This window comes from Dermacentor andersoni, chromosome 8, assembly GCF_023375885.2.
Source record: "Dermacentor andersoni chromosome 8, qqDerAnde1_hic_scaffold, whole genome shotgun sequence".
Classification (NCBI taxonomy): Eukaryota; Metazoa; Arthropoda; class Arachnida; order Ixodida; family Ixodidae; genus Dermacentor; species Dermacentor andersoni.
In genome coordinates this window covers 19,696,000-19,721,527 of record NC_092821.1, presented here as the reverse complement: position 1 = coordinate 19,721,527, position 25,528 = coordinate 19,696,000, and the positions used below count along the sequence as shown (strand labels likewise).

General features: G+C 47.7%; 1 protein-coding gene across 1 annotated transcript in view; it reads left to right on the top strand.

Annotated features, from left to right (window-relative positions):
- Positions 1 to 19,941: 19,941 nt before the first annotated feature.
- Positions 19,942 to 25,528, top strand: part of LOC126526590 (phospholipid-transporting ATPase ABCA3-like) — a 68,061-nt gene continuing 62,474 nt past the window's right edge. The window contains exon 1 of the mRNA XM_055068219.1: positions 19,942 to 20,393. Coding sequence (XP_054924194.1) covers positions 20,007 to 20,393 — 387 coding nt within the window. The 5' untranslated portion in view covers positions 19,942 to 20,006. The remainder of the gene's footprint in view (positions 20,394 to 25,528) is intronic.

Below are 25,528 nucleotides of genomic sequence, written 5' to 3'. Positions count from 1 at the left end.
AGCTGCGTTCTGGTCTACAGTAGAGCTTGGGCTCGCTCTTTTAGCACGACTCTTGTATATGTTTGCAGGAACCCGCTTCGGAACAGGTCCCACGTCGTTAAGGTGGCTTCCCGATTCTCGAACCATGTCCTGGCGGCGTCTTCCAATGCGAAATAGACATGCCGCAGCTTGTCGTCGCTGTCCCAACTGTTAAACTTAGCGACCCTCTCATACGTCTCCAGCCAGCTTTCCGGGTCCTCAAATGTGGAACCGCGGAACGTCGGTGGCTCCCTGGGCTGCTGCAGAATTATTGGGGCTGCTCCGGCTGCCATTGCGGCTGTCTTCTTGGTCGTCTCTGGACGAACTTCTCTGACGCTCTTCTTGGTCGTCTCTTGTAGAATTCCGTGTTCCGGGGGCAGCTGCTGTAGCCGGCGGCTTGCTTAATGTTCCGGGACGGCGCTGGTGTTGTCTTTGCGGTCCGGCCTTGAATTACGGCTTGTCGGGGGCGTCCGGTACATGAACGTAAAGCACCTCCACCAGATGTCACGCGGCGGTGACGTTCAATAACACAGTAGCAATACTGTGAACGACAAAACTAACTTTTATTGGGCGAACCTGTGCCCACAAAACAGGCTACACTTATAGCACAACGATAGTGGCGAACACGCTCGGCGATCGTCGAAAATCTGATCAGCGGGTCAAGCGCGTCAGCTTTTATACAACAGTCGTCGAATGTTCCAGACTAATCGTTGGGACCCGCATGCCTTCCACAAAGTTCTACAACATTCGAGTCACGCGATGAAATCAGATAATACAAGGTTCGGCGACAACAGACAGTGGATAGAAGCATCGATAACTTTCCAGAAACTTCGGATACATGCAGACGCGTCCCGCGCTGTGTGATAACATTCGTTAGGCGGCGAAACGTGGTTGCCCGTTAAATATAAGTACACGTGTCAATATAAACACCCACCTAACGCCGCCAGACATTATTCCACTCCTGGTTCTGGAGGAAGACACTCCGTGCAAGGGGACGACGTATTTGACGGCGAGAGTGAAGGCAGCTAGGCCACCTTGGTTTACAAGACAGCAACAGCCATTAGACATGACATGATACCGAATACGAATATAGAACACACCATAGAAGAAATCGTCATGAAATAGAAGTAACGCGCAGGCAAAAGCAGTTTCTTCGTTTTGAACCTCTACTGCACCCCCCCCCCCCCGCCCCCCGAGCAGAATGAACCGCAGCTTGCCGTACTCATGAGCGGAGCGTGCAAGCTCGCCGAACCCAACCCTCTAGTAGTTCTAGGAGGTCTCAGTGCACGGTACCCTTGCTGAGGCTACACAATACAGGATGCAAGATGACGGATAACTACAAGAGAAGCAGAAGACCTCGATCTCGAGTTACTAAAAGACGCAGCATTCCCTACGAGAATACGCAAACCCGTAAGCACGGACACATGCTCAGACCTCACTTAAATGAAAGGGGGGGCAGGACACCTCATGGAAAGAGCTTCAAGAAATACTAGGAAACAACCATTGCACTCTAACAGCCCAGTAGAAACAGGGGCAGGGGTAAACAAATACAAGACAGAATATGACAAAGAACTAGTGAGTCTCGTACACACATTGAAAGTCACAGAATCCGAACTACTCGACAAAGCCCGCAAAAAGCGTTGCGGAAATTTACACCCACCTAAGTACGAAGAAATCCACAAAGGCGCTGACAGCACAAAACTTGACAGACCAAACTCGAAAGGAGAATTCTACGCAGCCCTCCGTAACACCATAGGTAGCCTAGTACCCACAGCGACCGCACAGGATTCACCATCATATGCATTCTCAGCGATGAGGCTTAGCAGGAACTGGCAACCTTCAAAAACACCCACTGGGAAGCAGAGACAGTCCCAGAGGAATGAAAACACGTCGAAGCGATCTAATTCCCAGAACCAGAAAGAAACAACAGGTCGAACATCTTCGGCCCATCTCGCTCACATGTTGCTTCGGCAAACTGTACGAGCGAGTGTTAACACAAGGACTCCAAAGCTACATGGAAGACAATTACTTCTTTCCACCCACCATGTTTAGCTTTTGAACCAAGCTCTCCACACAAGACATGCTGCTACAACTCAAAAAGAAGATCCTGCAGAGAGCTGCCACCTGAGGGGAACGCATTATGATAGGTTTTGATATCACAGGGACATCTGTTGCTGATAACCACGAGGCAATACTCACAGATCTGGTCGACCTATACTGTGGAAGACGAATTCGGGGCTATGTGAAGGTTGTCCTATATAACCCAACAGCCACGATTGTGATAAGCAATGCACGTACGGACACATTCACAATGCCCAAGAAAGGAACACTGCAAGGTTCATTTATATCACCGCTACTATTTAGCGCAGCGACAACAGGACTCGCAAGAAGACCGGAGGGCATCCTAGACATCAAACACGCTATATACGTGGATGTAATCAAAATAAGGATAACTAAGGACTCCTTGGGTGAAAGAGATTCATGTCTACAGACTGCAGCCACGTGTGTTGAGCTATATGCCAGAACTCATGGCCTAGAATGTTTCACCGAGAAATCAAACTACACACGACATGGAGAAACAAGCTGAATCGAAAAGTTCCTATGAAACCACAGTTCCGCCTCAAGCTGTACGCTGAAGTGAAGGAAATCCTGGAAAAGACCATAATTTGGGCCGTCGGGATTTGGATACAATACAAAAAAAGGAACACCCAACCTAATCCTTGCTCAAACAGCAACACAGGTCACTCCGATCATGAAATTAATCTCAAAAAGAAGAGCGGGGATACGTGGAGAACATACTCTGAAGTAATGTGGAGTTTCGTGGTTATCAGGGTCACTTACAGCCTACCATACGAAAGGTTGACTCTGTATGAAGAACAAGCAGAAATAATCATCAGCAAGGCTTGCAAGACAGAACTCAAGCTAGCAGTGAGCACATCAACCGACAAGCGCCTCAGGCACGTACCCAAGGGGGGCCCGGTGGGGGCCCGCCCCCCCACCCCCGAAATTAAGACGCATACCCCCCCCCCCCACCCTTACCCGCCCACGCCACCACTTCTCACACACATTCCTATAGCGCCTCCAAATAAATGTTCAAACTTGACAGCAATTCGGCGGTCCACATTTTGTTGCCTTTTTCACTCCTTTGGGATGGCGGTAGTTATCGGCATCTTTTAGAATGTGAAGGCCAGTTTCCTCATCGCTTTTGGTGCCCACGCGATTAACTCGAAATGCATTCAGTTGTCACCGTCTTTTCGACGATCACGCGCATCGCTGTTGCCTCGTTAGTGCAGCCTTCTTCGTTTAGGCTGATCCAGGGACCAAAAAAGGGATTCGGTTCGTGGTCAGCTGGTCTGTATGCACGTGGAACGAGTTGCGACCAGAGAAAACGCCAATTGCGTTTAATTTTTTTTCTTTTGCTTCATTATTTCCTCGAGTAACGGCTTGCCACGACGCTTACAGGTTCTCGGAACCATATAACCGCGATATGGGTTAGATAAGGTGAAAAATAAAATAATGCGAAACAGCGTCCATCATGACACGCTGTAATAACCGCTAAATCCATAAGCAACATGAATGTCATCCGTTACCGCGTCTGGTTTTTGCGTAATTGTAGAACGCTTTTCGTGCGAAATTGTCAACTGGAAACGAGAGTCGCAAGGCGTTGAGAAATTAAGCGATCTACTAAGGAATCCATTATCGGCAACCGAGGCAACAGCCAAACAGAAAGAAAAAGCGAAAGTTAACAAATTTAGCCGTTGTTTATGAAAATATTTATACATCAACATCTTTTTATTTAAAGAGGAAGTAGAAAAAACGCCGCCGGAAGTGCAGAACAATTCCGTGTGGTTTGAATGACGCTTCTACAGTTATCAGTCGAGTCGCCTGACGCGGCTACCTCTATGCTGTGCTTATATAAGTGTCTTACTAAGCTTCCGCGGTGCGGGTAGTACGTCTAGAATCGCAGCGTCCTGCGCCCTACGAGGTTGTACTGGACTGGCAGCCACGCATCGTTATGTAATTTCCGAAATAACAATACGAGTCGTTTGCGGCACTTAACTTGGTAGAGCATAAACGAGGCATCCAGTAGAACTGTAAACTATATTTCTCTATAGTTCTTCCAGAGCTAATTCAAAAAACGCTACCATAGTCGGATACAAATTAAGTCTGCAGCGAAGCCCCACCCACGCCCTCATAACCGCCAGCCACTGTTCCTCCGGGAGGCTGCAAATAATTCGTACTTCAAACATTTTCTCTTACCCAAATAAGGCGGTAACCACAAAAATAAAATTATTAGCGCGTAATTTTATAGATTTTGCCTCGCCTATTACATTAGAATAGCCAAACCCTAATTCTTTATTGAACTGAAATAACATGCTTGCTTTTCTGCCGCTATTTATCGTCAAGCTTCGCTTTAGTTGGCAGTGAAGTTTCACGAGTAAAACTGTTTCAGCAGTGAAATGAACGGCACCGCGGACTTTGAAGAGTGAGATTCTCAGACTCCATACACTTTGTCCATGTCTGTAGCACACCTTATTGCTTCCGCCGATGAAAAGACTCTTCAAAAACAACAGACGCTCCGGAGGTATCAAGTACGACTACATTTTGAAAAGGCCGCATGATGACGATATTGTTTGCTTCTGCGAATAGCTGGCGAAGTAACACAACCGCACGCGGTTTGTGTGTCTTGGTTTCCAACTGCTGTTTTTTAAGTTTTATTCGAATAAAGTAATATTTATTTTACAGTTTGATTTCTTTACTTCTCCTTGGCAGTGTTCTTCCTGCGCTTCTTTCCTGTGCAAGTACATTTGACGTAGTTCCTTGTTTGCAAGTAAAGGAGAGGTGTGTAGGACAGGGCGTACCCGTAAAGTACACCTTATTTCATTTCCGTTTTGTGGGTTTACGAGTTTTTATGGCGAATGGTGGACGTTATTCACATTTGTACTAGTAAGGTAGCCCCCCCCCCCCCCTCATATGCATAGAAGTTACATTGGTTTGCCCCCATCCCCCCCCCCCCCAAAAAAAAATCCTGCGTACGTGCCTGAAGCGCCTAGCTTTGAGCTTCCACAGCACCTTCCAAGAACACAGAGAGACCCGACTCAAAGCACAAACTGAGTTCATGAGAGTGGCTTGTTGGGCTAGTTGGTATAAGGCTATACTAGGAAAATGACAGCAATCTTGAAACTAGAAAGAATCGAGAAGCAGACATAGAGAAAGCCACAGGTAGGTGGCTTGACTAACAAGTGAATTTCAGTCATGAAAAGGACGTCCGCCAAATCTGTACAGAACATCCGCAATGCACAACAATCACAAAAACACAGTCAACTTCTTATCTATACATGTCTACACTTATCAAGAAATAAAGCCTCTTTCTTGGTGAGGAACAAAGATGGCGTGCATACACGCTTCTCGGCGCCAAGTTTATAAATGCGATCCGTTTCAATCAACTCTCATTCCTTCCCAGTCTTAGCTTTTCCCGAGATTGAAACGTCACTGAAGGTGGGATTACACTCGCACTCCTTACAATGCATTGGAAGATTACCTCCTGTGCCTGTCGGTACTAGATTCGCGTGCTCATGCATTTGACCATTCACAAAGCGACCGGTTTGTCCTATGGAATCTCCACTACATTTCAAAGGAATACTGTTCACTACACACGTGTCGCGCGTGCGGTGCTTCACGACCATACTTGGTATTGCAGGTACTCTTGTGCGAACTGTGCTGCTGCGCCTACTTGCAAAGTTTTGCAAGCTTAGAAGGCGCAGAACAAACCAATCTGACGTCGTTTCTTGCCGCAACCATTTTCATTCTGTGTGAAATGCCATGTACATACGGCAGGCACGTACGCAGGATTTTTTTTCGGGGGGGGGGGGGGGGGGGGCTCAAACCAACGCAACTTCTATGCATATGAGGGGGGAGGGCTACCTTACTAGTACAAATGTGAATAACGTCCACCATTCGCCATAAAAACTCGTAAACGCACAAAATGGAAATGAAATACGTGTATTTTACAGGTACGCCCTGTGCTACACACCTCTTCTTTCAGGCACGTACGCAGAATGTTTTTTCGGGGGGGGGGGGGGGCGGGGGCGAAACAAAGGTAACTTCTATGCATATGAGGGTGGGGGGGCTACCTTACTAGTACAAATGTGAATAACGTCCACCATTCGCCATAAAAATTCGTAAACCCACAAAATAGAAATGAAATAAGGTGTACTTTACAGGTACGCCCTGTCCTACACACCTCTCCTTTACTTGGCAAACAAGGAACTACGTCAAATGTACTTGCACAGGAAAGAAGCGCAGGAAGAACACTGCCAAGGAGAAGTAAAGAAACCAAACTGTAAAATAAATATTACTTTATTAGAATAAAACACAAAAAAACAGCAGTTGGAAACCAAGACACACAAACCACGTGCGGTTGTGTTACTTCGCCAGCTATTCGCAGATGCAAACAATATCATCGTCATGCGGCCTTTTCAAAATGTAGTCGTACTTGATACCTCCGGAGCGTCTGTTGTTTTTGAAGATTCTTTTCATCGGCGGAAGCAATAAGGTGTGCTACAGACATGGACAAAGTGTATGGAGTCTGAGAATCTCACTCTTCAAAGTCCGCGGTGCCGTTCATTTCACTGCTGAACCAGTTTTACTCGTGAAACTTCACTGCCAACTAAAGCCAAGCTTGACAATAAATAGCGGCAGAAAAGCAAGCATGTTATTTCAGTTCAATAAAGAATTAGGGTTTGGCTATTCTAATGTAATAGGCGAGGCAAAATCTATAAAATTACGCGCTAATAATTTTATTTTTGTGGTTACCGCCTTATTTGGGTAAGAGAAAATGTTTGAAGTACGAATTATTTGCAGCCTCCCGGAGGAACAGTGGCTGGCGGTTATGAGGGCGTGGGTGGGGCTTCGCTGCAGACTTAATTTGTATCCGACTATGGTAGCGTTTTTTGAATTAGCTCTGGAAGAACTATAGAGAAATATAGTTTACAGTTCTACTGGATGCCTCGTTTATGCTCTACCAAGTTAAGTGCCGCAAACGACTGGTATTGTTATTTCGGAAATTACATAACGATGCGTGGCTGCCAGTCCAGTACAACCTCGTAGGGCGCAGGACACTGCGATTCCAGAAGTACTACCCGCACCGCGGAAGCTTACTAAGACACTTATATAAGCACAGCATAGAGGTAGCCGCGTCAGGCGACTCGACTGATAACTGTAGAAGCGTCATTCAAACCACACGGAATTGTTCTGCACTTCCGGCGGCGTTTTTTCTACTTCCTCTTTAAATAAAAAGATGTTGATGTACAAATATTTTCATAAACAACAGTTAAACTTGTTAACTTTCACTTTTTCTTGCTGTTTGACTGTTGCCTCGGTTGCCGATAATGGATTCCTTAGTAGATCGCTTAATTTCTCAACGCCTTGCGACTCTCGTTTCCAGTTGGCAATTTTGCACGGAAAGCGCTCTACAATTACGCAAAAACCAGACGAGGTAACGGTTGACATTCATGTTGCTTATGGATTTAATGGTTATTGCAGTTTCATGATGGACGCTGTTTCGCATTATTTTATTTTTCACCTTATCTAACCCATATCGCGGTTATATGGTTCCGAGAACCTGTCAGCGTCGCGGCGAACCGTTACTCGAGGAAATAATGAAGCGAAAGAAAAAAAATTAAACGCAATTGGCGTTTTCTCTGGTCGCAACTCGTTCCACGTGCATACAGACCAGCTGGCCACGAATCGAATCCCTTTCTTGGTCCCTGGATCAGCCTAAACGAAGAAGGCTGCACTAACGAAGCAACAGCGAAGCGCGTGATCGTCGCAAAGACGGTGACAACTGAATGCATCTCGATTTAATCGCGTGGGCACCAAAAGCGACGAGAAAACTGGCCTTCACACCTCAAAAGATGCCGATAAAAACCGCCATCCCAAAGGAGTGAAAAAGGCAACAAAATGTTGACCGCCGAATAGCTGTCAAGTTTCAACATTTATTTGGAGGCGCTATAGGAATGTGTGTTAGAAGTGGTGGTGTGGGCGGGGGGAGGGGGGGGGGTATGTGTCCTAATATCGGGGGGGGGGGGGGGCACGGGCCCCACCTGGGCCCCCCCTTGGGTACGTGCCTGACATACGGCATAACCACCAAGTTCTTTCTTAATTTGTCTCACACTTCGCGATCCCCACTGTTTTTCATTTTGAAACGCCTGTACACAGATTTAACCACTGTAGTTATCAAAGTCTTCAAATAGCTTGCCGCTCACAGTCTCCTCTCTTGCTGTGTGGCACTGTCTTGCATTAGATGCGTACAACTCTTCTCCACCGCATTCGACACGCACAAAAGGGGTATGCCATGCTTGACCAGTTTCGAGTGAGCGGATTGGTACGGAAGCAACGTCTTTTTAGTTCTTGGATTGTAAGCCCAGCAAATTTGACGTGGGGTATGAAATGTTAGAGACAAATCTAAAAACCTGATGAATTTTCTTCTGGTGCTTCGTGGGTGAATCTAAGATGTCGAGAGCAATGCTGAAATGCTGATAAGATACTGCAAATTATGTCACTGAGACAACCACTTCGTCCAATATTTAGGAGAACAAGGAAATCATCAACGCAGGCACAGGAGGTAATCTTCCGCTGTATCGTAAGGAGTATGGGTGCAATCCTATCTTCAGTCACGTTTCAATCTAGCGAAAGGCTGACCCAGAAGGCAAGAGAGTTGATTGAAGCCTATCGCATCAATAAACTTGGCTCTGAGAAATGTGTAAGCGCGCCTTCTCTCTTCCTCGCCAAGAGCTTCTATTTCTTGATATGGGTAGACTTGTATAGATAAAGTGTTGACCGTGTTTTTGTTATGTCGCGCCTTGCGTATGTTCAGCACGGAATTGGGGGACGTCGTCTTCATAAATGAAGTTCAGTTATTAGTCCAGACCCCTGCCAGTCGCTTTGTCTATGTCTATTTCTCGATTTTTTCTACTTTCATGTTTGCTGGCATTCTCGTAGTGTAACCACGAACTTAGAGCCTAATGCACACTTTGACGGGAAGAGCGTTGTTCCGACAACTTGGATTCCCTGAACTGATAAGCAAGATATCCAAAAGAAGGGACATCCGAGTGAACTTCAGTTTCAGTTTATTATTCTTTAAATACAATGAATTGGTATGATGCAGTATGCTGGAGGATATGAGTGGCACGCATGCCCCTATAAACATGGAGCCGAACCTCACCAAGGCAGACAAAAAGCACGGGCAGCCTATATACAGCCAACGTGTCAACGTATGCCAACAAGAACCACGCAGTCTACGTGGACGCGACCACGCAATACCCAAAGAAACGAAGAATGGTGGTGTTACGTTTCGCCTACGACGCGCGGTATAGCCGGCGCGGATGCAACGGACGCCGGGGCTTCGTTCAAAGCGGCGGACATTTTGGCCCGTTCGGAGCTGCCGCAAAGCCTCCCCGCCAAGCGCGTCCAGGCGTGTTTCAGTGCCACGTGTCTTCGTGTGTGCGTGTGTGTGTGTGTGCCCACGCTTCTCAAAGCGCGGCAGCCGGGGAGAGGAGCTTCCCAAGTGTGAAGCGAGGAGGACTGTCCGGCGCCGGCAAGGCGGATGCGTCACTACACTCGTCTCAACTTGTCTCTCAGCTCGTCCGTGCCCCGCCGTCACGTGGTCTCGTCACGAGGCCTTCCTCTTGCCCTCAACTCCGAGAGTATAAGAGCAGCTGCCCCCGGACGCCGGGAGAGAGGCTCCGATTTCTTCTGTTGAGTAACGTGCTCTCCCGTCTCTCCACTTCGGTCGACCTGACCGCCCGCTCTTTTGCGATGTTAGAATAAACAAGTTGTTCTGTTACCAGTCGACTCATGCTTTGCCGGGACCTTCGGATGCTTCCAGTTGTGCCTCAGGCCGCCAGGCCAACGCTACCCTTGGGGCTTGCGACCCAGATTCTAACAGCTGGTCGCCAGCGGTGAGATCGCGACAACGGAGGCCAGCAGCGAAAATATGTGGTTGACTGTATGCTGAGCAGCACAACGACCATCCGGGAGCAGTGCAACGAGCCCTGTGTGATGACTGGTTGCCTGCAGCGGAGCGACTGCGCTGAATTCTTGGCTGCGAGGTTTGGTGAGTGCGGGACTTTCTTCTTCTGAGTTTTGCCAGGCTTTTGTTAGTGTCAGAAACAGAGCTGGTAATTGTGGTTGTCGTTGCTGCCGGGTTAGTTTGCGGCAAGACAATAGTAGGCAGTAGAGAAAGCAGCATTCAGAGCAGCCATGGATTTGAAGTCGTTGCGCAAACCGAACTTGCTGGAGCTTGCAAGAGAGTTGGGTCTGGATGTCTCAGACAAACTCAGAAAACCAGAACTGCTAAGGGCTATTCTTGAGTTAGAAGCGGAGGATGACGAGCTGTCGGAATGCCTTGAGACCATTGAGGAGAGGGCAAAAAGACAGGAGCGCGAACTTAAAGAACAGAAAGAGAGACAGGAGCGCGAACTTAAAGGGCCCCTGAAACGGTTCGGACAAATTTTGTAGACGCGTAGGGTACAGCTTAAGTAGAACATTCGCACCACAATTTAAGTGAAGCGTTACGTATTAATGGAGCTACAAGCGATTAGAAGTTACCCTCCTCCCCAGCCATGCTTTTCCTCCTCAACTCGTTCGCCGAGCGAGCGGGGCTAAGCTCCGCCTTCACTGGTCCTGCGTCACGATGCGACGTCACATCGTCCACTTCCGGTTGTTTTGAAGCCCGCCCCCGCCCGCGCGAAACCTCTCCGCTAGCCGCTTGGCTGTCGACCCCAAGCGAGAGCTATCGAAGCAGCGTGCGTTGCGAGCATTCTGTCGTAGCGCCGAACGTGTCTGGTATTCCGTTAGCCACAGGCAAGCTGGTCATATCGGCAAATGACTGGAGGCATAAACTCAAGCTGATGAAGGAACTTTGGCGCAGACGTACGTGAGCGGCCTGATCGGTCTGCACGGTCCAGACACTTGTTGGCGCAGCGCTTAACCAGCCAAACACAGCGCTAATATTGCTCTAACCAAGTGTAAAACATTTTAAACATTTATAAAAACAATGTGTTGATGATTACACTCCTGCGAAAAATACGCACCAGCAGCAAAAAAGAATACGCTTCGTTGCTGCTACTGTGTATGGTTGAGCTCTATGCCACCAGGTGGCTGCACCGTGCAGACCATTCACATTTGCCCTTCTGCTGCTCATCTCGGCTCATCCCGTTACGGCACAGTCAAGCGGCCAGACCCTGTCCCCTTGCGCTATATACCTTGCGCTTACGTTTGCCCTAATATGGGACTCGCGAAACGCTAGTGCGTTAGTAATCTTCCGGTGTAAAGTGACGGCCACAAACGCGCAAATCCTGGCGCCGATCGGATAGCGGCAGTCCGATGCGCAGCAGCCAGTTCGCTCGTACGCTGCCCTGCAGAGGGACACGATGTCGCAGCTTGACATATTGCCAGTCACTACGTTTGCAGTCCACAAGGCAACAAAGTCGAATCATAGTGCTCTGACCGCGGAGCTCTCATCAAAATGGAGTACGTTGTAACACAAGCAGACGACACTTGCTGTGTGCCGGAAGTGCTTAAGTGTACTGAAAAATTGTTCTTGTGCATTCTCTTTCTGCTATTTCTCTTTATAAAAACAAATTAACTAACATTCCAACTATTACGAAGATCATTTGTTTACCATAAAGTTGGAGAAATTATCGATCACGCGCCCTGGTCAGCCAATCAGATAGCTCGCCCACGTGACGTCATATGGGTTATTTGCATCATATGGGTAGGGGCGGCTTAAAATTCCGCCGAGCAGTGCGCTGCGATCGACAGCGATGTGCATTTTTAAAACCTTATAATAAATTACACGCTTTACGCAGAGCACTTAGATGTGTCAATTAGTGATCAGAAGGACCTACTCTAACTACTCAGTACGTTTGTAGAAAATCGCCAAAATCGTTTCAGGGTCCCTTTAAAGAACAGAAAGAGAGACAGGAACGCGAACTTAAAGAACAGAAAGAGAGACAGGAGCGTGAACTTAAAGAACAGAAAGAGAAAGATGAGCGTGAACGAAAAGAACAGAAAGAAAAAGAGCGTGAACGTAAAGAACAAATAGAACGAGAGCAACAAGAGAAAGAAAGAGAGCGCGATCGTCAACACGCTTTGGAAATGAAGCGTCTCGAGTTAGAGATGGAACGCGCTCGTAATGGAAGTCAGGCACACGGTGCAGGAGAACGAGTATTGTTCAAAATGACTGACCTGATGCGGCCGTTTAAGCTTGGAGAGGACATTGGTTTGTTCCTGGTTAACTTTGAGCGAACGTGCGAGAAGAAGGGGTGCTCTCGGGAAACGTGGCCACAGCGCTTGCTCACTTTGCTACCCGGCGAGGCGGCCGACGTAGTCGCTCGCTTGAATAGAGAGGAGGCAGAGGATTTCGACAAAGTGAAATCGAGTCTGCTAAAAAAGTACAGGCTGTCAGCGGAGGCGTTCCGTCGGAAGTTTCGGGAAAATGAGAAAGGTAAAAGTGAGTCATATACAGAGTTTGCCTACAGGCTTATGTCAAACATGCAGGAGTGGCTCAAAGAAGAGAAAGCGTTTGGTGACCACGAGAAAGTTCTGCAGTGTTTTGGGCTGGAACAGTTTTATAGTCGGTTACCTGAGAACGTGCGGTACTGGGTCTTGGATAGGCCAGACGTTAGTACGGTGGCTAGAGCCGCTGAGCTAGCCGAGGAGTTTGTGATGCGTCGGGCTCGCGGAGCTAAGGACGGTCAAAAGGGTGAATTTGGCTCCAAGTTTGAGAGGCCGAAGTTCACGCCCATGAGAGCAAAGGGGGACACACGTAGTGCGGATGCGAGTGAAAGCAGTCCGACCGAACGTAAGGAGACGGCGGCAGCCGAAGCCGAACGCAGAAAGCGGTTCGAGACGAGGCAAACGCGCGTTTGTTATACGTGCCAGAAGCCGGGTCACTTTTCGGCTCAGTGTCCAGAAACAAAAACAAAAGTCGTGTTTTTGTCATTATGCAGCACTGACGAGAACATGAAGCTTCTCGAGCCTTACATGCGAGACCTCCTCGTGAACGGGAAAGAGTGCCGAGTGCTTCGCGATTCCGCAGCTACAATGGATGTAGTTCACCCCTCTTACGTAGAACCCGATATGTTCACGGGCGAGTGTGCATGGATCAAGCAAGCCGTGGAAGCTCATAGCGTGTGTCTGCCCGTAGCAAAAGTGCTTATTGAAGGACCTTTCGGAGCGCTTGAGACGGAGGCCGCAGTGTCATCTATGCTGCCCCCCCAGTACCCGTACCTATTTTCGAACAGGTCCGATCACCTCCTGCGCGAGAAGGGGCTTTTGTTTGGTGAGGCTAGCGTTCAGGCCTTAACCGGATCAAAGGTTCGGGAGCTCGCTGCAAAGGCGGTAGTTGCGGGGCCGACGTTGTCGAACAATGAGAAAGGGTCAGAGGCGCAGCAAGCTGATATTCAGAGCACGCCCGAACTGAATAAAATTGAGCCTGTAGCGTTAAAGGCACCAGATACTGGAGAGGAAATGCCCGACACGGGAAAGTTAGAAGAGCTATCTGCAGATTTGCTCATCGCACCTACGTCAGACGGACTTAATAGGTTGCTAAAAGTCAGCCGGTCGGCTTTGATAGCCGAGCAAAAGAAGGATGGCAGCCTAGAAAACATACGCTGCATTGTCAAGGAAGGTATCACCAAGAAAAATGCTCGCTTCGTGGAAAGAGGTGGCGTCCTGTACCGGAAGTATCTAGACCGCAGGGGAGTGGAGTTCGATCAGCTGATCGTGCCTCAATGCTATCGTCAGGATCTGTTGCGCTTGTCGCATGGGGGTTCGTGGTCCGGACACCTAGGAGTTAAGAAAACTAAGGACCGTCTCTTGCAAGAGTACTATTGGCCAGGGTGTTTTCGGGACGCAGACCACTTTGTGAAGACATGTGCCACCTGTCAGCGGGTGGGCAAACCAGGGGACAAATCGAGGGCGCCGTTGAAGTTGGTACCTATCATTACGGAGCCGGTAACAACCACGGGGTACAGACACATTTTGACTGTGATCTGCTCAGCGACAAAGTTCCCTGAAGCAGTGCCGCTTAAAGAACTCAGCCCAGTTGAGATAGTCAATGCACTACTGTCCATATTTGCGCGAGTTGGTTTTCCTGCGGAAATCCAATCAGATCAGGGCACAGTGTTTACTAGCGCTTTGACGACAGCCTTTCTCGAAAGGTGCGGGGTAAAGCTGTTACACAGCTCAGTGCACCACCCCCAGTCGAATTCCGTTCAGAAGCTCCACTCCGTCATGAAGCGCGTGTTGAGAGCATTGTGTTTTGAACATCAGACTGACTGGGGGCTGTGTCTGCCTGGGGTGATGTTTGCATTAAGGACCGCGCCGCATGCGGCTACGGGGTTTTCGCCAGCTGAGCTGGTGTACGGTCGCTCGCTGCGATCTCCGCTTCGCATGCTTCGAGAATCGTGGGAAGGCAGGGGCGACGACCCAGTCGTGGTGGAGTACGTGCTTGGGCTCCTCGAACGCTTAAGAAGGGCACAGGAGTTGTCAGGCGAAGCAATGGCAAAGGCCCAGCAGAGGGCCAAGGTTTATTATGATCGGACAGCCAGGGCCCGTCGTTTTGAGGTGGGCGATGAGGTCATGATATTGCGCACATCGCTAAAAAACAAACTCGACGTGCAGTGGGAGGGCCCAGCACGGATTGTTCAAAAACTGTCGGACGTTAACTACGTAGTGAATCTGCCAGGAAAGCGGAAAGCACAGCAAGTTTACCACTGTAATCTGCTCAAACCCTATAAACAACGGGAAGCAGTGGTGTGTATGATGGTAAACGTTCCCGAAGAGCTTCCGGTCGAGCTTCCGGGACTAGGCTCAGTGACGAACAGGAAAGACACCGATCAAGTCACTAGTGACTTAATCAGTAAAGCATCGCTGTCGCCTGAGCAGAAAACCGAACTATACCAGCTCTTACAAGAGTTTCAAGGTCTGTTCTCTGAGAGGCCTGGTAGGACTTCTGTCCTTACTCATGACATAGAACTTACCTCCCCAGAGCCAGTACGATCCAAGGCGTACCGGGTGTCACCCCGCCAGAGCGATATTATGGAGGCTGAGGTAAAGAAAATGCTACAGCTCGGTGTTATTGAGGCGAATGAGAGTGATTATACCTCCCCTTTGATTTTAGTTGAGGTACCGGGCAAGGAACCTCGTCCTTGCGTCGACTACCGCAGGCTTAATTCCATCACTAAGGATCAAATTTATCCGATCCCTAACATCGAGGAGCGCCTTGAGAGAGTGAGTAGCGCTCAGTTTATTTCCACCCTAGATCTTGTCAGGGGTTATTGGCAGGTTCCACTTACAGAAGAGGCTAGTAGGTATGCGGCGTTCATTTCACCAATGGGAACATTCCGTCCTGAAGTGTTGAGCTTTGGTTTGAAGAACGCGCCATACTGCTTTTCAAGCCTCATGGATAAAGTGTTGCGGGGAAAGCAAGAATTCGCTTTACCGTATCTAGACGACGTAGCGATATTCTCCGCATCCTGGCCTGAGCATATGGCCCACTTGCGGGCAGTGCTAACCCGCCTGCGCGATGCGGGCTTGACAGTCAAGGCTCCCAAGTGCCAGTTAGCACAGGCCGAGGTTGTCTACCTCGGTCACGTGATTGGACGGGGTCGTCGCCGCCCCTCTGAAATAAAGGTGGCCGCTGTGCGAGACTTCCCGCAACCTCGCACGAAGACCGATATTCGGTCGTTCTTAGGTGTCGCCGGCTACTATCAGAGGTACATCCCCAGGTACTCTGATATCGCGGCTCCCCTGACGGATGCTCTAAGAAAGACAGAGCCGCAAACAGTGGTCTGGGACGAGACAAAGGAAAGAGCTTTTAGCGCCCTAAAGAGCGCCCTAACAAGCCAGCCTGTGCTACCATCGCCCGACTACACAAAAGGGTTCGTTGTTCAGTGCGATGCTAGTGAGCGAGGCATGGGCGTTGTACTGTGCCAACGGGAAAATGGAGAAGTAGAACACCCCGTCCTGTATGCTAGTCGTAAGCTGACCAGTCGTGAGCAGGCGTACAGCGCCACCGAGAAAGAGTGTGCGGGTATCGTGTGGGCCGTTCAGAAATTGTCATGCTACCGAGCCGGCTCGAGGTTTATCATTGAGACGGATCACTGCCCTCTCCAATGGCTGCAGACCATCTCTCCCAAAAATGGCCGCCTCCTTCGCTGGAGCCTCGCTTTGCAACAATATTCCTTTGAGGTGCGTTACAAAAAGGGGAGTCTCAACGGTAACGCCGATGGCTTAAGTCGAAGCCCCTAACGTAAAAATCAGCCTCAAAGTTATTTGTTACTGATGTTTTTCTTCCTGAGGCAGGATTTTTAACATATTGCTTTTGTGTAGTGTTTCAAAGTGATGAAGTGCTTTGTAGTGCAATTTTTCAATTTGTGGATGTGTTCTGAGTGCTGCAAAACTACTGTAAGGAACTAGGCAGTAGTATAAAAGGGGAAAGAGCCTGGCAGGGCTTAGTGAGGGTTGTGCCGTGCTTGCTGACTGAGCGGTTGAGTTTCGGCGTAGTTCTAACGCTTGCCGGGAACGAGAACAAAAATGTCAACTCTCCCGAAGTCACTTTGCAGTGTCCTGTGTGAACCTGAACGAGAGAACGAGGCCTTCTCTGTGCGCTGCGCTCAAGAAACGCCGAAGGACGACCGACTTCGGTTATGAGCATCATCAAGCGACATCCCTCCGGACAGCGGATGCAGTCCCCTGACCATCGGGATCTCCTTCCCCCGGTGGGGCGGTCTGTTACGTTTCGCCTACGACGCGCGGTATAGCCGGCGCGGATGCAACGGACGCCGGGGCTTCGTTCAAAGCGGCGGACATTTTGGCCCGTTCGGAACTGCCGCAAAGCCTCCCCGCCAAGCGCGTCCAGGCGTGTTTCAGTGCCACGTGTCTTCGTGTGTGCGTGTGTGTGTGTGTGCCCACGCTTGTCAAAGCGTGGCAGCCGGGGAGAGGAGCTTCCCAAGTGTGAAGCGAGGAGGTCTGTCCGGCGCCGGCAAGGCGGATGCGTCACTACACTCGTCTCAACTTGTCTCTCAGCTCGTCCGTGCCCCGCCGTCACGTGGTCTCGCACGAGGCCTTCCTCTTGCCCTCAACTCCGAGAGTATAAGAGCAGCTGCCCCCGGACGCCGGGAGAGAGGCTCCGATTTCTTCTGTTGAGTAACGTGCTCTCCCGTCTCTCCACTTCGGTCGACCTGACCGCCCGCTCTTTTGCGATGTTAGAATAAACAAGTTGTTCTGTTACCAGTCGACTCATGCTTTGCCGGGACCTTCGGATGCTTCCAGTTGTGCCCCAGGCCGCCAGGCCAACGCTACCCTTGGGACTTGCGACCCAGATTCTAACAGTGGCCACAATGATATCCCCGGAGGACCAAGAAATGACTAGTGGTTGACTACAACACAGTACCGAGGCCGAGCAGCCAGCTGTCGCTCTAGCAGTGACCGAGGGCTTCAGAACCGGCCGATCCCTCAACATATTCTCTGATCCACAAGCGACCTGCCGAAACTTTCCGCGTGGCTGAGTAAGTTTCCCCCTAATTCCTGTATTCCTCGACACTCTGCAACACACTCTGCTGAACAGCAAGCCATGGTCTAACACAGGATCATATGGGCTCCAAGACACGCAGGGATAGATGTGAACACAGCGGTAGACAGGCTAGCTCGAGACTATACTGCAAACCGAGCTCTCTGCTAAACCGACCTCGAAGATCGCTCGACGTCCCCACGAAATATTGGGTCTTTCTAGCATATTACATAGAGATCAGAAAAATATATCTACCACATAAATATCTAACTAGGGCAGCGTCAGTCGACTGGAGACAACCTAAAAGAAGCACCTCTCCGAACCTATACTAAACAAAATGCGCCCTACATGATATGCAGACAAATGCTCCTGGTAAAACATGAAACTCACCCTCTATCACTTGACAAGGGAATGCCAGAAAACAAATGTGATTCCAATAATTACAAACACAAGCGCTGAGCTTCGGGACGCACTGCTGGCCAGCGGCCAACCCCGTAGTCTAAATGGGTCTAGTCAAAGTGACGCAGAAAAAAAGTTTTTCTAGGTGGCTTCGGTCTAGTACAGCCAGCTGGCAAGGCGGCTGAGGTCAACCGAGTCCTGGACTAAGAGAACCTACCCTGATGAGCCCAGCTGGGAACAGAAGCATGAATATTTAAGATACCGGCGGGCAGCCGCGCAACACCTGTGTAAATAGAGCCAAATAAAGTATTACAACAGCAACAACAATGCGAATGGTGCGTAGTAGATCAATTTGTCTGTTCTTCGTGTTTGTAGATTTATACGTTCTTGTCGCTTCGCTTAATACGCTTTATATGCCTTCATTGTCATAAATCTGTATTTTTCTAAGTGCAGAAGACTATGAACACGCACAATCGCTACTAATTGCATCGATTCAGCCAATCGTCTGAAGGCACTCGCTTTCCCGTGATAAATTTATGAGGTCATTTTGTGCCGTTTCTTGAAGAAAGCGCCCATGGCCCAATGTTTTCAATATTGGGCTTCTGTGCTAGAATCATGTGCTCAATTCCTGCCGTCGGACAACTTTAATAGTGCATATGTAATTATTTTTACCCCTTAATTTGTGGTGAAAGACGAGTTTACAAAGTCACGCAGTCATTTGAAGCCAGAAGGACGGAGCGCAGGCAAATCTATGTCCTGCCCATCACTCCTATGTTAGCTGAACCGGCCCGCCAGGAGCTCACGCAGACACTATCGCCACAGTTCTCTCTAATCGTACTTGCATGAAACACGGCGGCTGCTTGACCAACGTTAGCTTGGGCCACCATTCCCAAAGCTTCATTGTGAATGACACGTGGCTTACGCCAGGCATTATTAACGCCACTCGGCTGGCAAGTAGCCCGGCCCTTCCCTATGATTTCTTTCCTCCATGGCTTCGTAGTTTTTGAAGTCAAAGGCACTCTGCCGCAGTGAAGATGCACTATGGGCCAGTGCGCGAGCAGCCCATGCGCCGCTGGCATGGAAACAGCCGCGGCAGCGTCGTCGTGCATGCTCCTCGGACATCTGTATAATTTCTATAGCAATCAAATATCGTATATAAGGGCTCCCGTTCCTGGAAACCTAGGTGCCGTTTATTCTTAAGAGGGTATAATGCAGGTGCAGTTCAAGGAAATAGAGGTGTTCAGAAGGCTGATGTACGTGAAATAGTGAGGGTTCGAGGTGGTTGCCATTAAGCGTGCGTTTAACAGCGCTGGTAAGTAAACGCAAATAATGATCACGTATTGCATGTGGTGTCGATCTCATGGGCCTTGTTATGCCAAGGATTTGCACTTTAGGGTATAGAGACATTTGACAGTGAGTTAAAATCAGCGCATTAAGATGAATATCAAGAGGTATTCGGTTAAGGGCGCATGTATAGCACCAAAAAAATAAATAAATCGCTAACTGTTAGCCTTTTTTTAATTCCGAAGAAACACAGGATAAATGAGACCAACTATTAAGAAAGCACTAGACGAAGAAAGAGGCAAAAAATACCGTTAAGCATAAATACTAAATTCACAAGAGAAATCAGTGAGAAATTTAGCTTTATAAAACGATATCCTTAAAACTATATAGCGCAAACTTTGTTCTGATCTGATGACAGAATGCAAAATCTATGCCTTATATTCTTCTCTTAGTAAAATCTACGCTAGGTATAGCGCCCTCTCAAGTGTTATTTCTATTAGCGGGAATCAAAGTTTTTCCTGAAACAGAAAATTATGTCTACAAGTTCAGTGTGTTCGTTGTGATTGCCCTAGTGAGCTTGCCTTGTCGCTGGCTCGTGTTAGTTTTGGTGATGGCCTTCTATGCTACCGCTTGTAAACGACGCTCTTTTGCAGGTTATCTCCTCGGGGTCGATTGCACCGATAGTCTGCTACAATTCAGTTTAAATGGAATAGGCTTAGAGTTGATGGTCGTACTAAGCCAAGGTCTGCTCTTTATGGCGCTTATGACCTTCCGGACGTCCGGCTACTTGCCTTCCGAACGCACCCTGGCGAGCGCGGAATTGGCCGCCGAGCAAGACGTCGAGGAGGAGAAGAGGCGGGTCATCGCTGCGCGCCAGCAGGACGGGCTCGCAGGCTACTCGCTACTAGCCTGGAGTCTGCACAAGCGGTTTGGCACCCTGCACGCCGTCCGTGGCATCTACATGGCGCTGCGGCCCTCCGAGTGTTTCGGCCTACTCGGCGTGAATGGGGCTGGCAAGACCACCACGTTTCAGATGTTGGCCGCGCTTATCAGTGTCTCGGACGGCGACGCTATCACCGCGGTGGCCGGACTCCGAGGAAACGTTCGCCGGGTAAGTGGGACTCTTCAATCTTTATCTCCATGACGAACATGGGCCTATAATAGAAAATGCCGCTGAAGGTAACATTTCCACAAGTAGTCTTGTCTTCGTCAGGGCATCGACTGCCCTGACGAAGATTGGTCAAATTTTCTGCGACATTTCTTGTTCGACCACTGTTAATCACTTCAAGCGCCCACCTCTCCGTGAACCACTCTCTTGTTTTTGTTATCTCCACCACCTCATACCCGACGGTCGTTGCCGGTACTGAGAGCCATCGTAGTGACAGCTTGAAGACAGCAGCAGACCCTTCACAAGAGAAAGAGCGGTTGCAGCAGTGATCTGTTTACGTAGCAACAGTAAAATCTCATTGACGTGTAAAAGTCGAGGATTAAGATAACAGGAAGTATCCAGATTATTACTCTGAAACAATTAAGCGTCAGAGGTTATAAACTTATCATTCTTGTTTGAGAATTCATGTCTAGTCTGGTAACATCACTATTCACTAATTACTCTAAAACGTTTGTTGTGCGTGCATGCGTATGCGTTTGTGTTATCGCTGCTTGCTTTCTTCGGCGGATTACCGTCCGATATCTATTCTCCCGCAGTTTTCTAAAGGCCTTGAAAAAATCATTCTTAACCAATTAACATCTTTCAGCAATAAACATAAACTAATAACAGACGCTCAATACGGTTTTCAACAAGGTAAATCAACAGAATTAGCACTAGTAGCACAGAAAGAATATATACTGCAGAACCTCGAAAAAAGGTCACTTGTAATTGGTCTATTCATAGATTTCACAAAAGCGTTCGACTGCATAAACCATGACCTCCTAATACTTAAGCTTGAAAGATATGGCATCAGGGGCCTTCCTCTTCAGTTACTGACATCCTACCTTAGAAATCGACAGCAATATGTGGCTATAAACACTAGCATATCATCTACACGAAAAATACAAACAGGTGTCCCTCAGGGAAGTATCCTTAGCCCATTTTTGTTTAACATCTGCATAAACGACATAGTTCTTATCCACCGAGAAGCAAAATTCATAAACTACGCAGATGATACGAGTGTTTTTTTATCAAACAACTCTTTTACAGGCCTCATTGGTGCAGCGAACAACCTATTAACCCATCTCTCAAAATGGAGCCAGGACAACTTTTAAAAAGTAAACTCGAATAAAACACAAGCAGTCATCTTTAAAACAAGAGGTACATGTACTCCACTGACCCACAACATATTTTATAACTCTGAGAAAATAGAGGTTGTTGACACGGTAAAAGTACTTGGCGTATATTTCACCGACACATTGCAATGGGACGCTCACGTGGATTTTGTACTCCAGAAACTGAGCCGAGTAACAGGTATACTACATCGAAATCGCTACCTTTTACCAACGTCAGCTAAATTGATCATTTATAATGCACTGTTTGCCTCGCATGTAAATTATTGCCATCTTGTATGGGGCACGACATCAGCTTCCAATCACTCTAAAATACTATTGATGCAAAAAAGATAATACGTGCTGTCGCAAATGTGCCATACAACTCACACACTGAAAGTCTTTTTACCAAGTACAACATAACAAAAAGTCATCATCTCTACAAACAAACCCTCCTACGCACCTACTACTTTCAGGTAAAAAACAGAAGCAACTTAATTACAAATATAGCAAACTTAAAAAAGAATACACCCACATATGAGACGCGCAGCCATGAAAAATGGCTCATACCCTTTTCGAGGACAAATTACGGCCATCAAATGGTCGCAAATACCTTGCCACGGCTACTAAATTCTTACCTAGAAACCGGCATTGACATCCATGCCTTGACACCATCGGAGCTCATCTGTCTGGTGAAAACTACCATTTATATCGCCATGGTTCCGTAAAACCATGTGTATTCATTGAAAGAAATGTAATTTATTTGATGTAACCCACTGTTCTTTATTTTTTTTCATTTCTGAAAGTGTTCTTAGCCACCGGTCTGCCAATATGTAAAGGGGGCCAGGGACCACTCAAGCTGCCAATAAGCAGCTTTTACCTTGGCCCCCTCCATTTGCTTGTAAATGGGCACAAATAAAATGAAATGAAATGAAATGATATTTCGACGCCACCTATGCTGCCTCAGTAGGTACGCGAAAGCGTTTCAAGTCGTCCGTTCGATTCAACCCGACTGATGTTCGTTTCGCCAGAGCCATTGGCTTGCGGGGGTTCTCGTGCTTGCTTGAGAAATAACTCTACAATATTCTTCTTGGGCAACGATTGAACGAAATAAGTCAGGCATAGCGTTACGAAACAGGAAGAGAACGGTGTGGTTCAGAGAGCTAACGGGGATAGCCAATATCCTATTTGACATTAGGAGCTTGGTTGACCATTAAAGTTACAGAATGGGGACCAATGTAAGGGAAGCAGAAATTTTGGTGGAGTGATGAAATTGAAAAATTTCCTCGCACAAGTTGGAATCACCTTGTGCCTGAAAGGGGTGCTTGGAAATCTCTGGGAAAGACCTTGGTCCTCGAGTGGACAGAAAAATAGGCTGGTGATGATGAGGAGGATTATTCATGTTGTGAGTGTGCCGCTAATGCTTCTCTGCACTTGTATTTGATTTCTCGCGCTGACACAGTTAGCCCTTTGGGGGAGCAGCTATCGAGATCACGCACTCAGCCGCCTTTGTTACTGCTGTGCACCAGACTAGGTAAGCCAGAGAAGCTTTATGACTGAAAGCATGAGATTTATAGACGGAGTATTTACAGACACTCTATTATAGGTAAACGTTGCAACACCGAAAGTGCAGAGTTCCGCTGCAACTTCCAGAACCCCCGTGACGGGTCGGGAGCTCTGTTTAACACGGGGTGCGCCTCTCAAACCAAAAGAGCTCACAACAAATCGCACGAAGTCAGTCAATGGGTCGCAGGAATATGACATACAAAAAAGCTCAACTCCTCATCCGCGTTTTCCAGCAGACTGACAGAAAAGGAAAGACTGCTTCGTGAAATGTTAGCACTTGCATAGTGCCGTTCCGCGAACCCTTTCAAGACGAACTAGCGCATTCAATAAAACGTTCGAACGTCCACCCCTTCCGCTACACCCACAACACATCATCGTTCTATGCGTACACAGGAAAATGGCAACAGGAGCAGAACGTTTAATGTAGCCCATGCAGGGGACATAACTAGCGCCCGAGTGGCGTATATGGCACGCATTGAACGACACTGACTTACACGTGGGGAACATTTGATTCCCTCATAAGCAGCTCCTGCATTAAGCTTGGTAAATTGGATGTAAACTGCAGTCGCCGAGTAGATCAAATAAAACATTTTCTCCCTTAAAAGGTCAAAATCTTTATTGATCAGTCCCAAGATAAACTGAATAATGATTTGAGTAACATACTGCCACACACATAAAATCAGATTACAATGATGCCCGTGTGCTTTGCACCAGATCTTGTAATAAAACATAGGTATATTATTTAAAGTTTCATCAGTATTACAGTCTAGAAATATCCTATATTTTCAAATGGCTCCTTCTTTTCAAAAATAATGTATACAATGGAATGTTAAACAAAGAACAAACATGCGCAAACTCACAAAGTATGGACACTACGATCGAAGAAATATATGCGCCAAATTACTGGACAGCGAACGCATTTCTGGCTCAGAACGCATGAACTTGTATGACAGAGGTTACCGGATGAGCTGCTAAGTATGGGGCTGCTAACGTAAATTGTGCAAGAAACTTTTTTGTGCCATATTCTAAAACAGAAACTTACTTGGTAACATCCTGTACAGCGTATGGATGTTCCTGACTGATAGTACAGTGCATTTAGAAATGTGTTGTATATTCTCATGAGAGGCCGCCGGTCTGGCTAGCTTTGCTTATATTTCATATGAAGATATTAATGTATGGGCTGTACCTTATTGTTTCTAAGCGTGTTTTGTGGTGGTTCTGGAGCAAAATCCCGCCCGAGCTCAAAGCGGTACAGAGGCGTACAGAGGCTTCATATTCGGTTGGCGTCCTCACGGAAGTAGTTTCGCGGTGCTGTTGGGACTGATCCGTTACACTTTGTCATAAATAAATAAAATTAGGGTTACAATATTATCTATTGTGTGTAGACGATCAGTATAAAACTGCAAGGAGCATTGCCATTCATATCTTACACATCAAATTTCCTGTGATATATGGTAGCTTTCATTCCAAATTACGGTAAGAATGCTATACTTCTGAGGAGCAGCTTGCGTAATTACATGACCAATTATTGTGACCAGTTGACAATGCAATGTAACTAAAGTACAGCATGGCTCAGGTGTGAACCAAAAATCAGATGTGGTGAATATGACGCATCAAAGGCGACATAAGCATATGTTCAGGCAGGGAAGTCCACAAAAAACACAAAGCAAATGATAAATTAGGAAATGCACCATTCTGTTTCACATATCCCTTCCACGCTCGTGGATTTTGCATGCGGCTATGTATGTACTTGCACAAGGAACGAACTTTTTTTTCCTACAGAAGTGGTTAAGGTACACTAAAGTAAGAAAAATTATTGCGCTTCAAAACAAGTATACATGTGTCTGGGAAGACTAATACATCGCCTCACTGTGCACTCTATCTTGAGTCCAGAAATCTGGTTCGTTCAAAAATGCTTTATTTTATTTTGAGCAAAACGGGAACAAGGTGAATGCAGGAGCCAACATTTCGACAAGTGGACTTGTTTTCTTTAAGTTGACGTACGCTTTCCTCGCCACAGTATATATAGGTGGGGTTCTTCTAAAGGAGAGAGGCTGTGAGGCGGGAAGGGGGCGGAACGAGGGAAGGTGAGTTAGCGTGTCGAATCGACAGTAAAGGAACGCTGTGCACAAGGTCAAAACCAGGGCCACCCCCCCCTTCCCCTGTCTGTCAACGCACGCGTGTTAGCTGGCGTGTCAAGGGCGTCTGACACGCTGGCTCAAAAAAAAAAAACAGAGGAATGGAAAGGGAAAAAAAGGGGGGGGGGCGGGGGTTACGCCAAAAAATCAAACTAAGTGTTGTTGCCTATAGCTTGAAGTTTAGCATAGCGAATAGATTCTAAAGCTCCCTTTGAAACGTTTATGCCTATTGGTTGCAATGTCTTGAACTTATGGATAAGGTATGATTCTCTCTGTTTTCTTT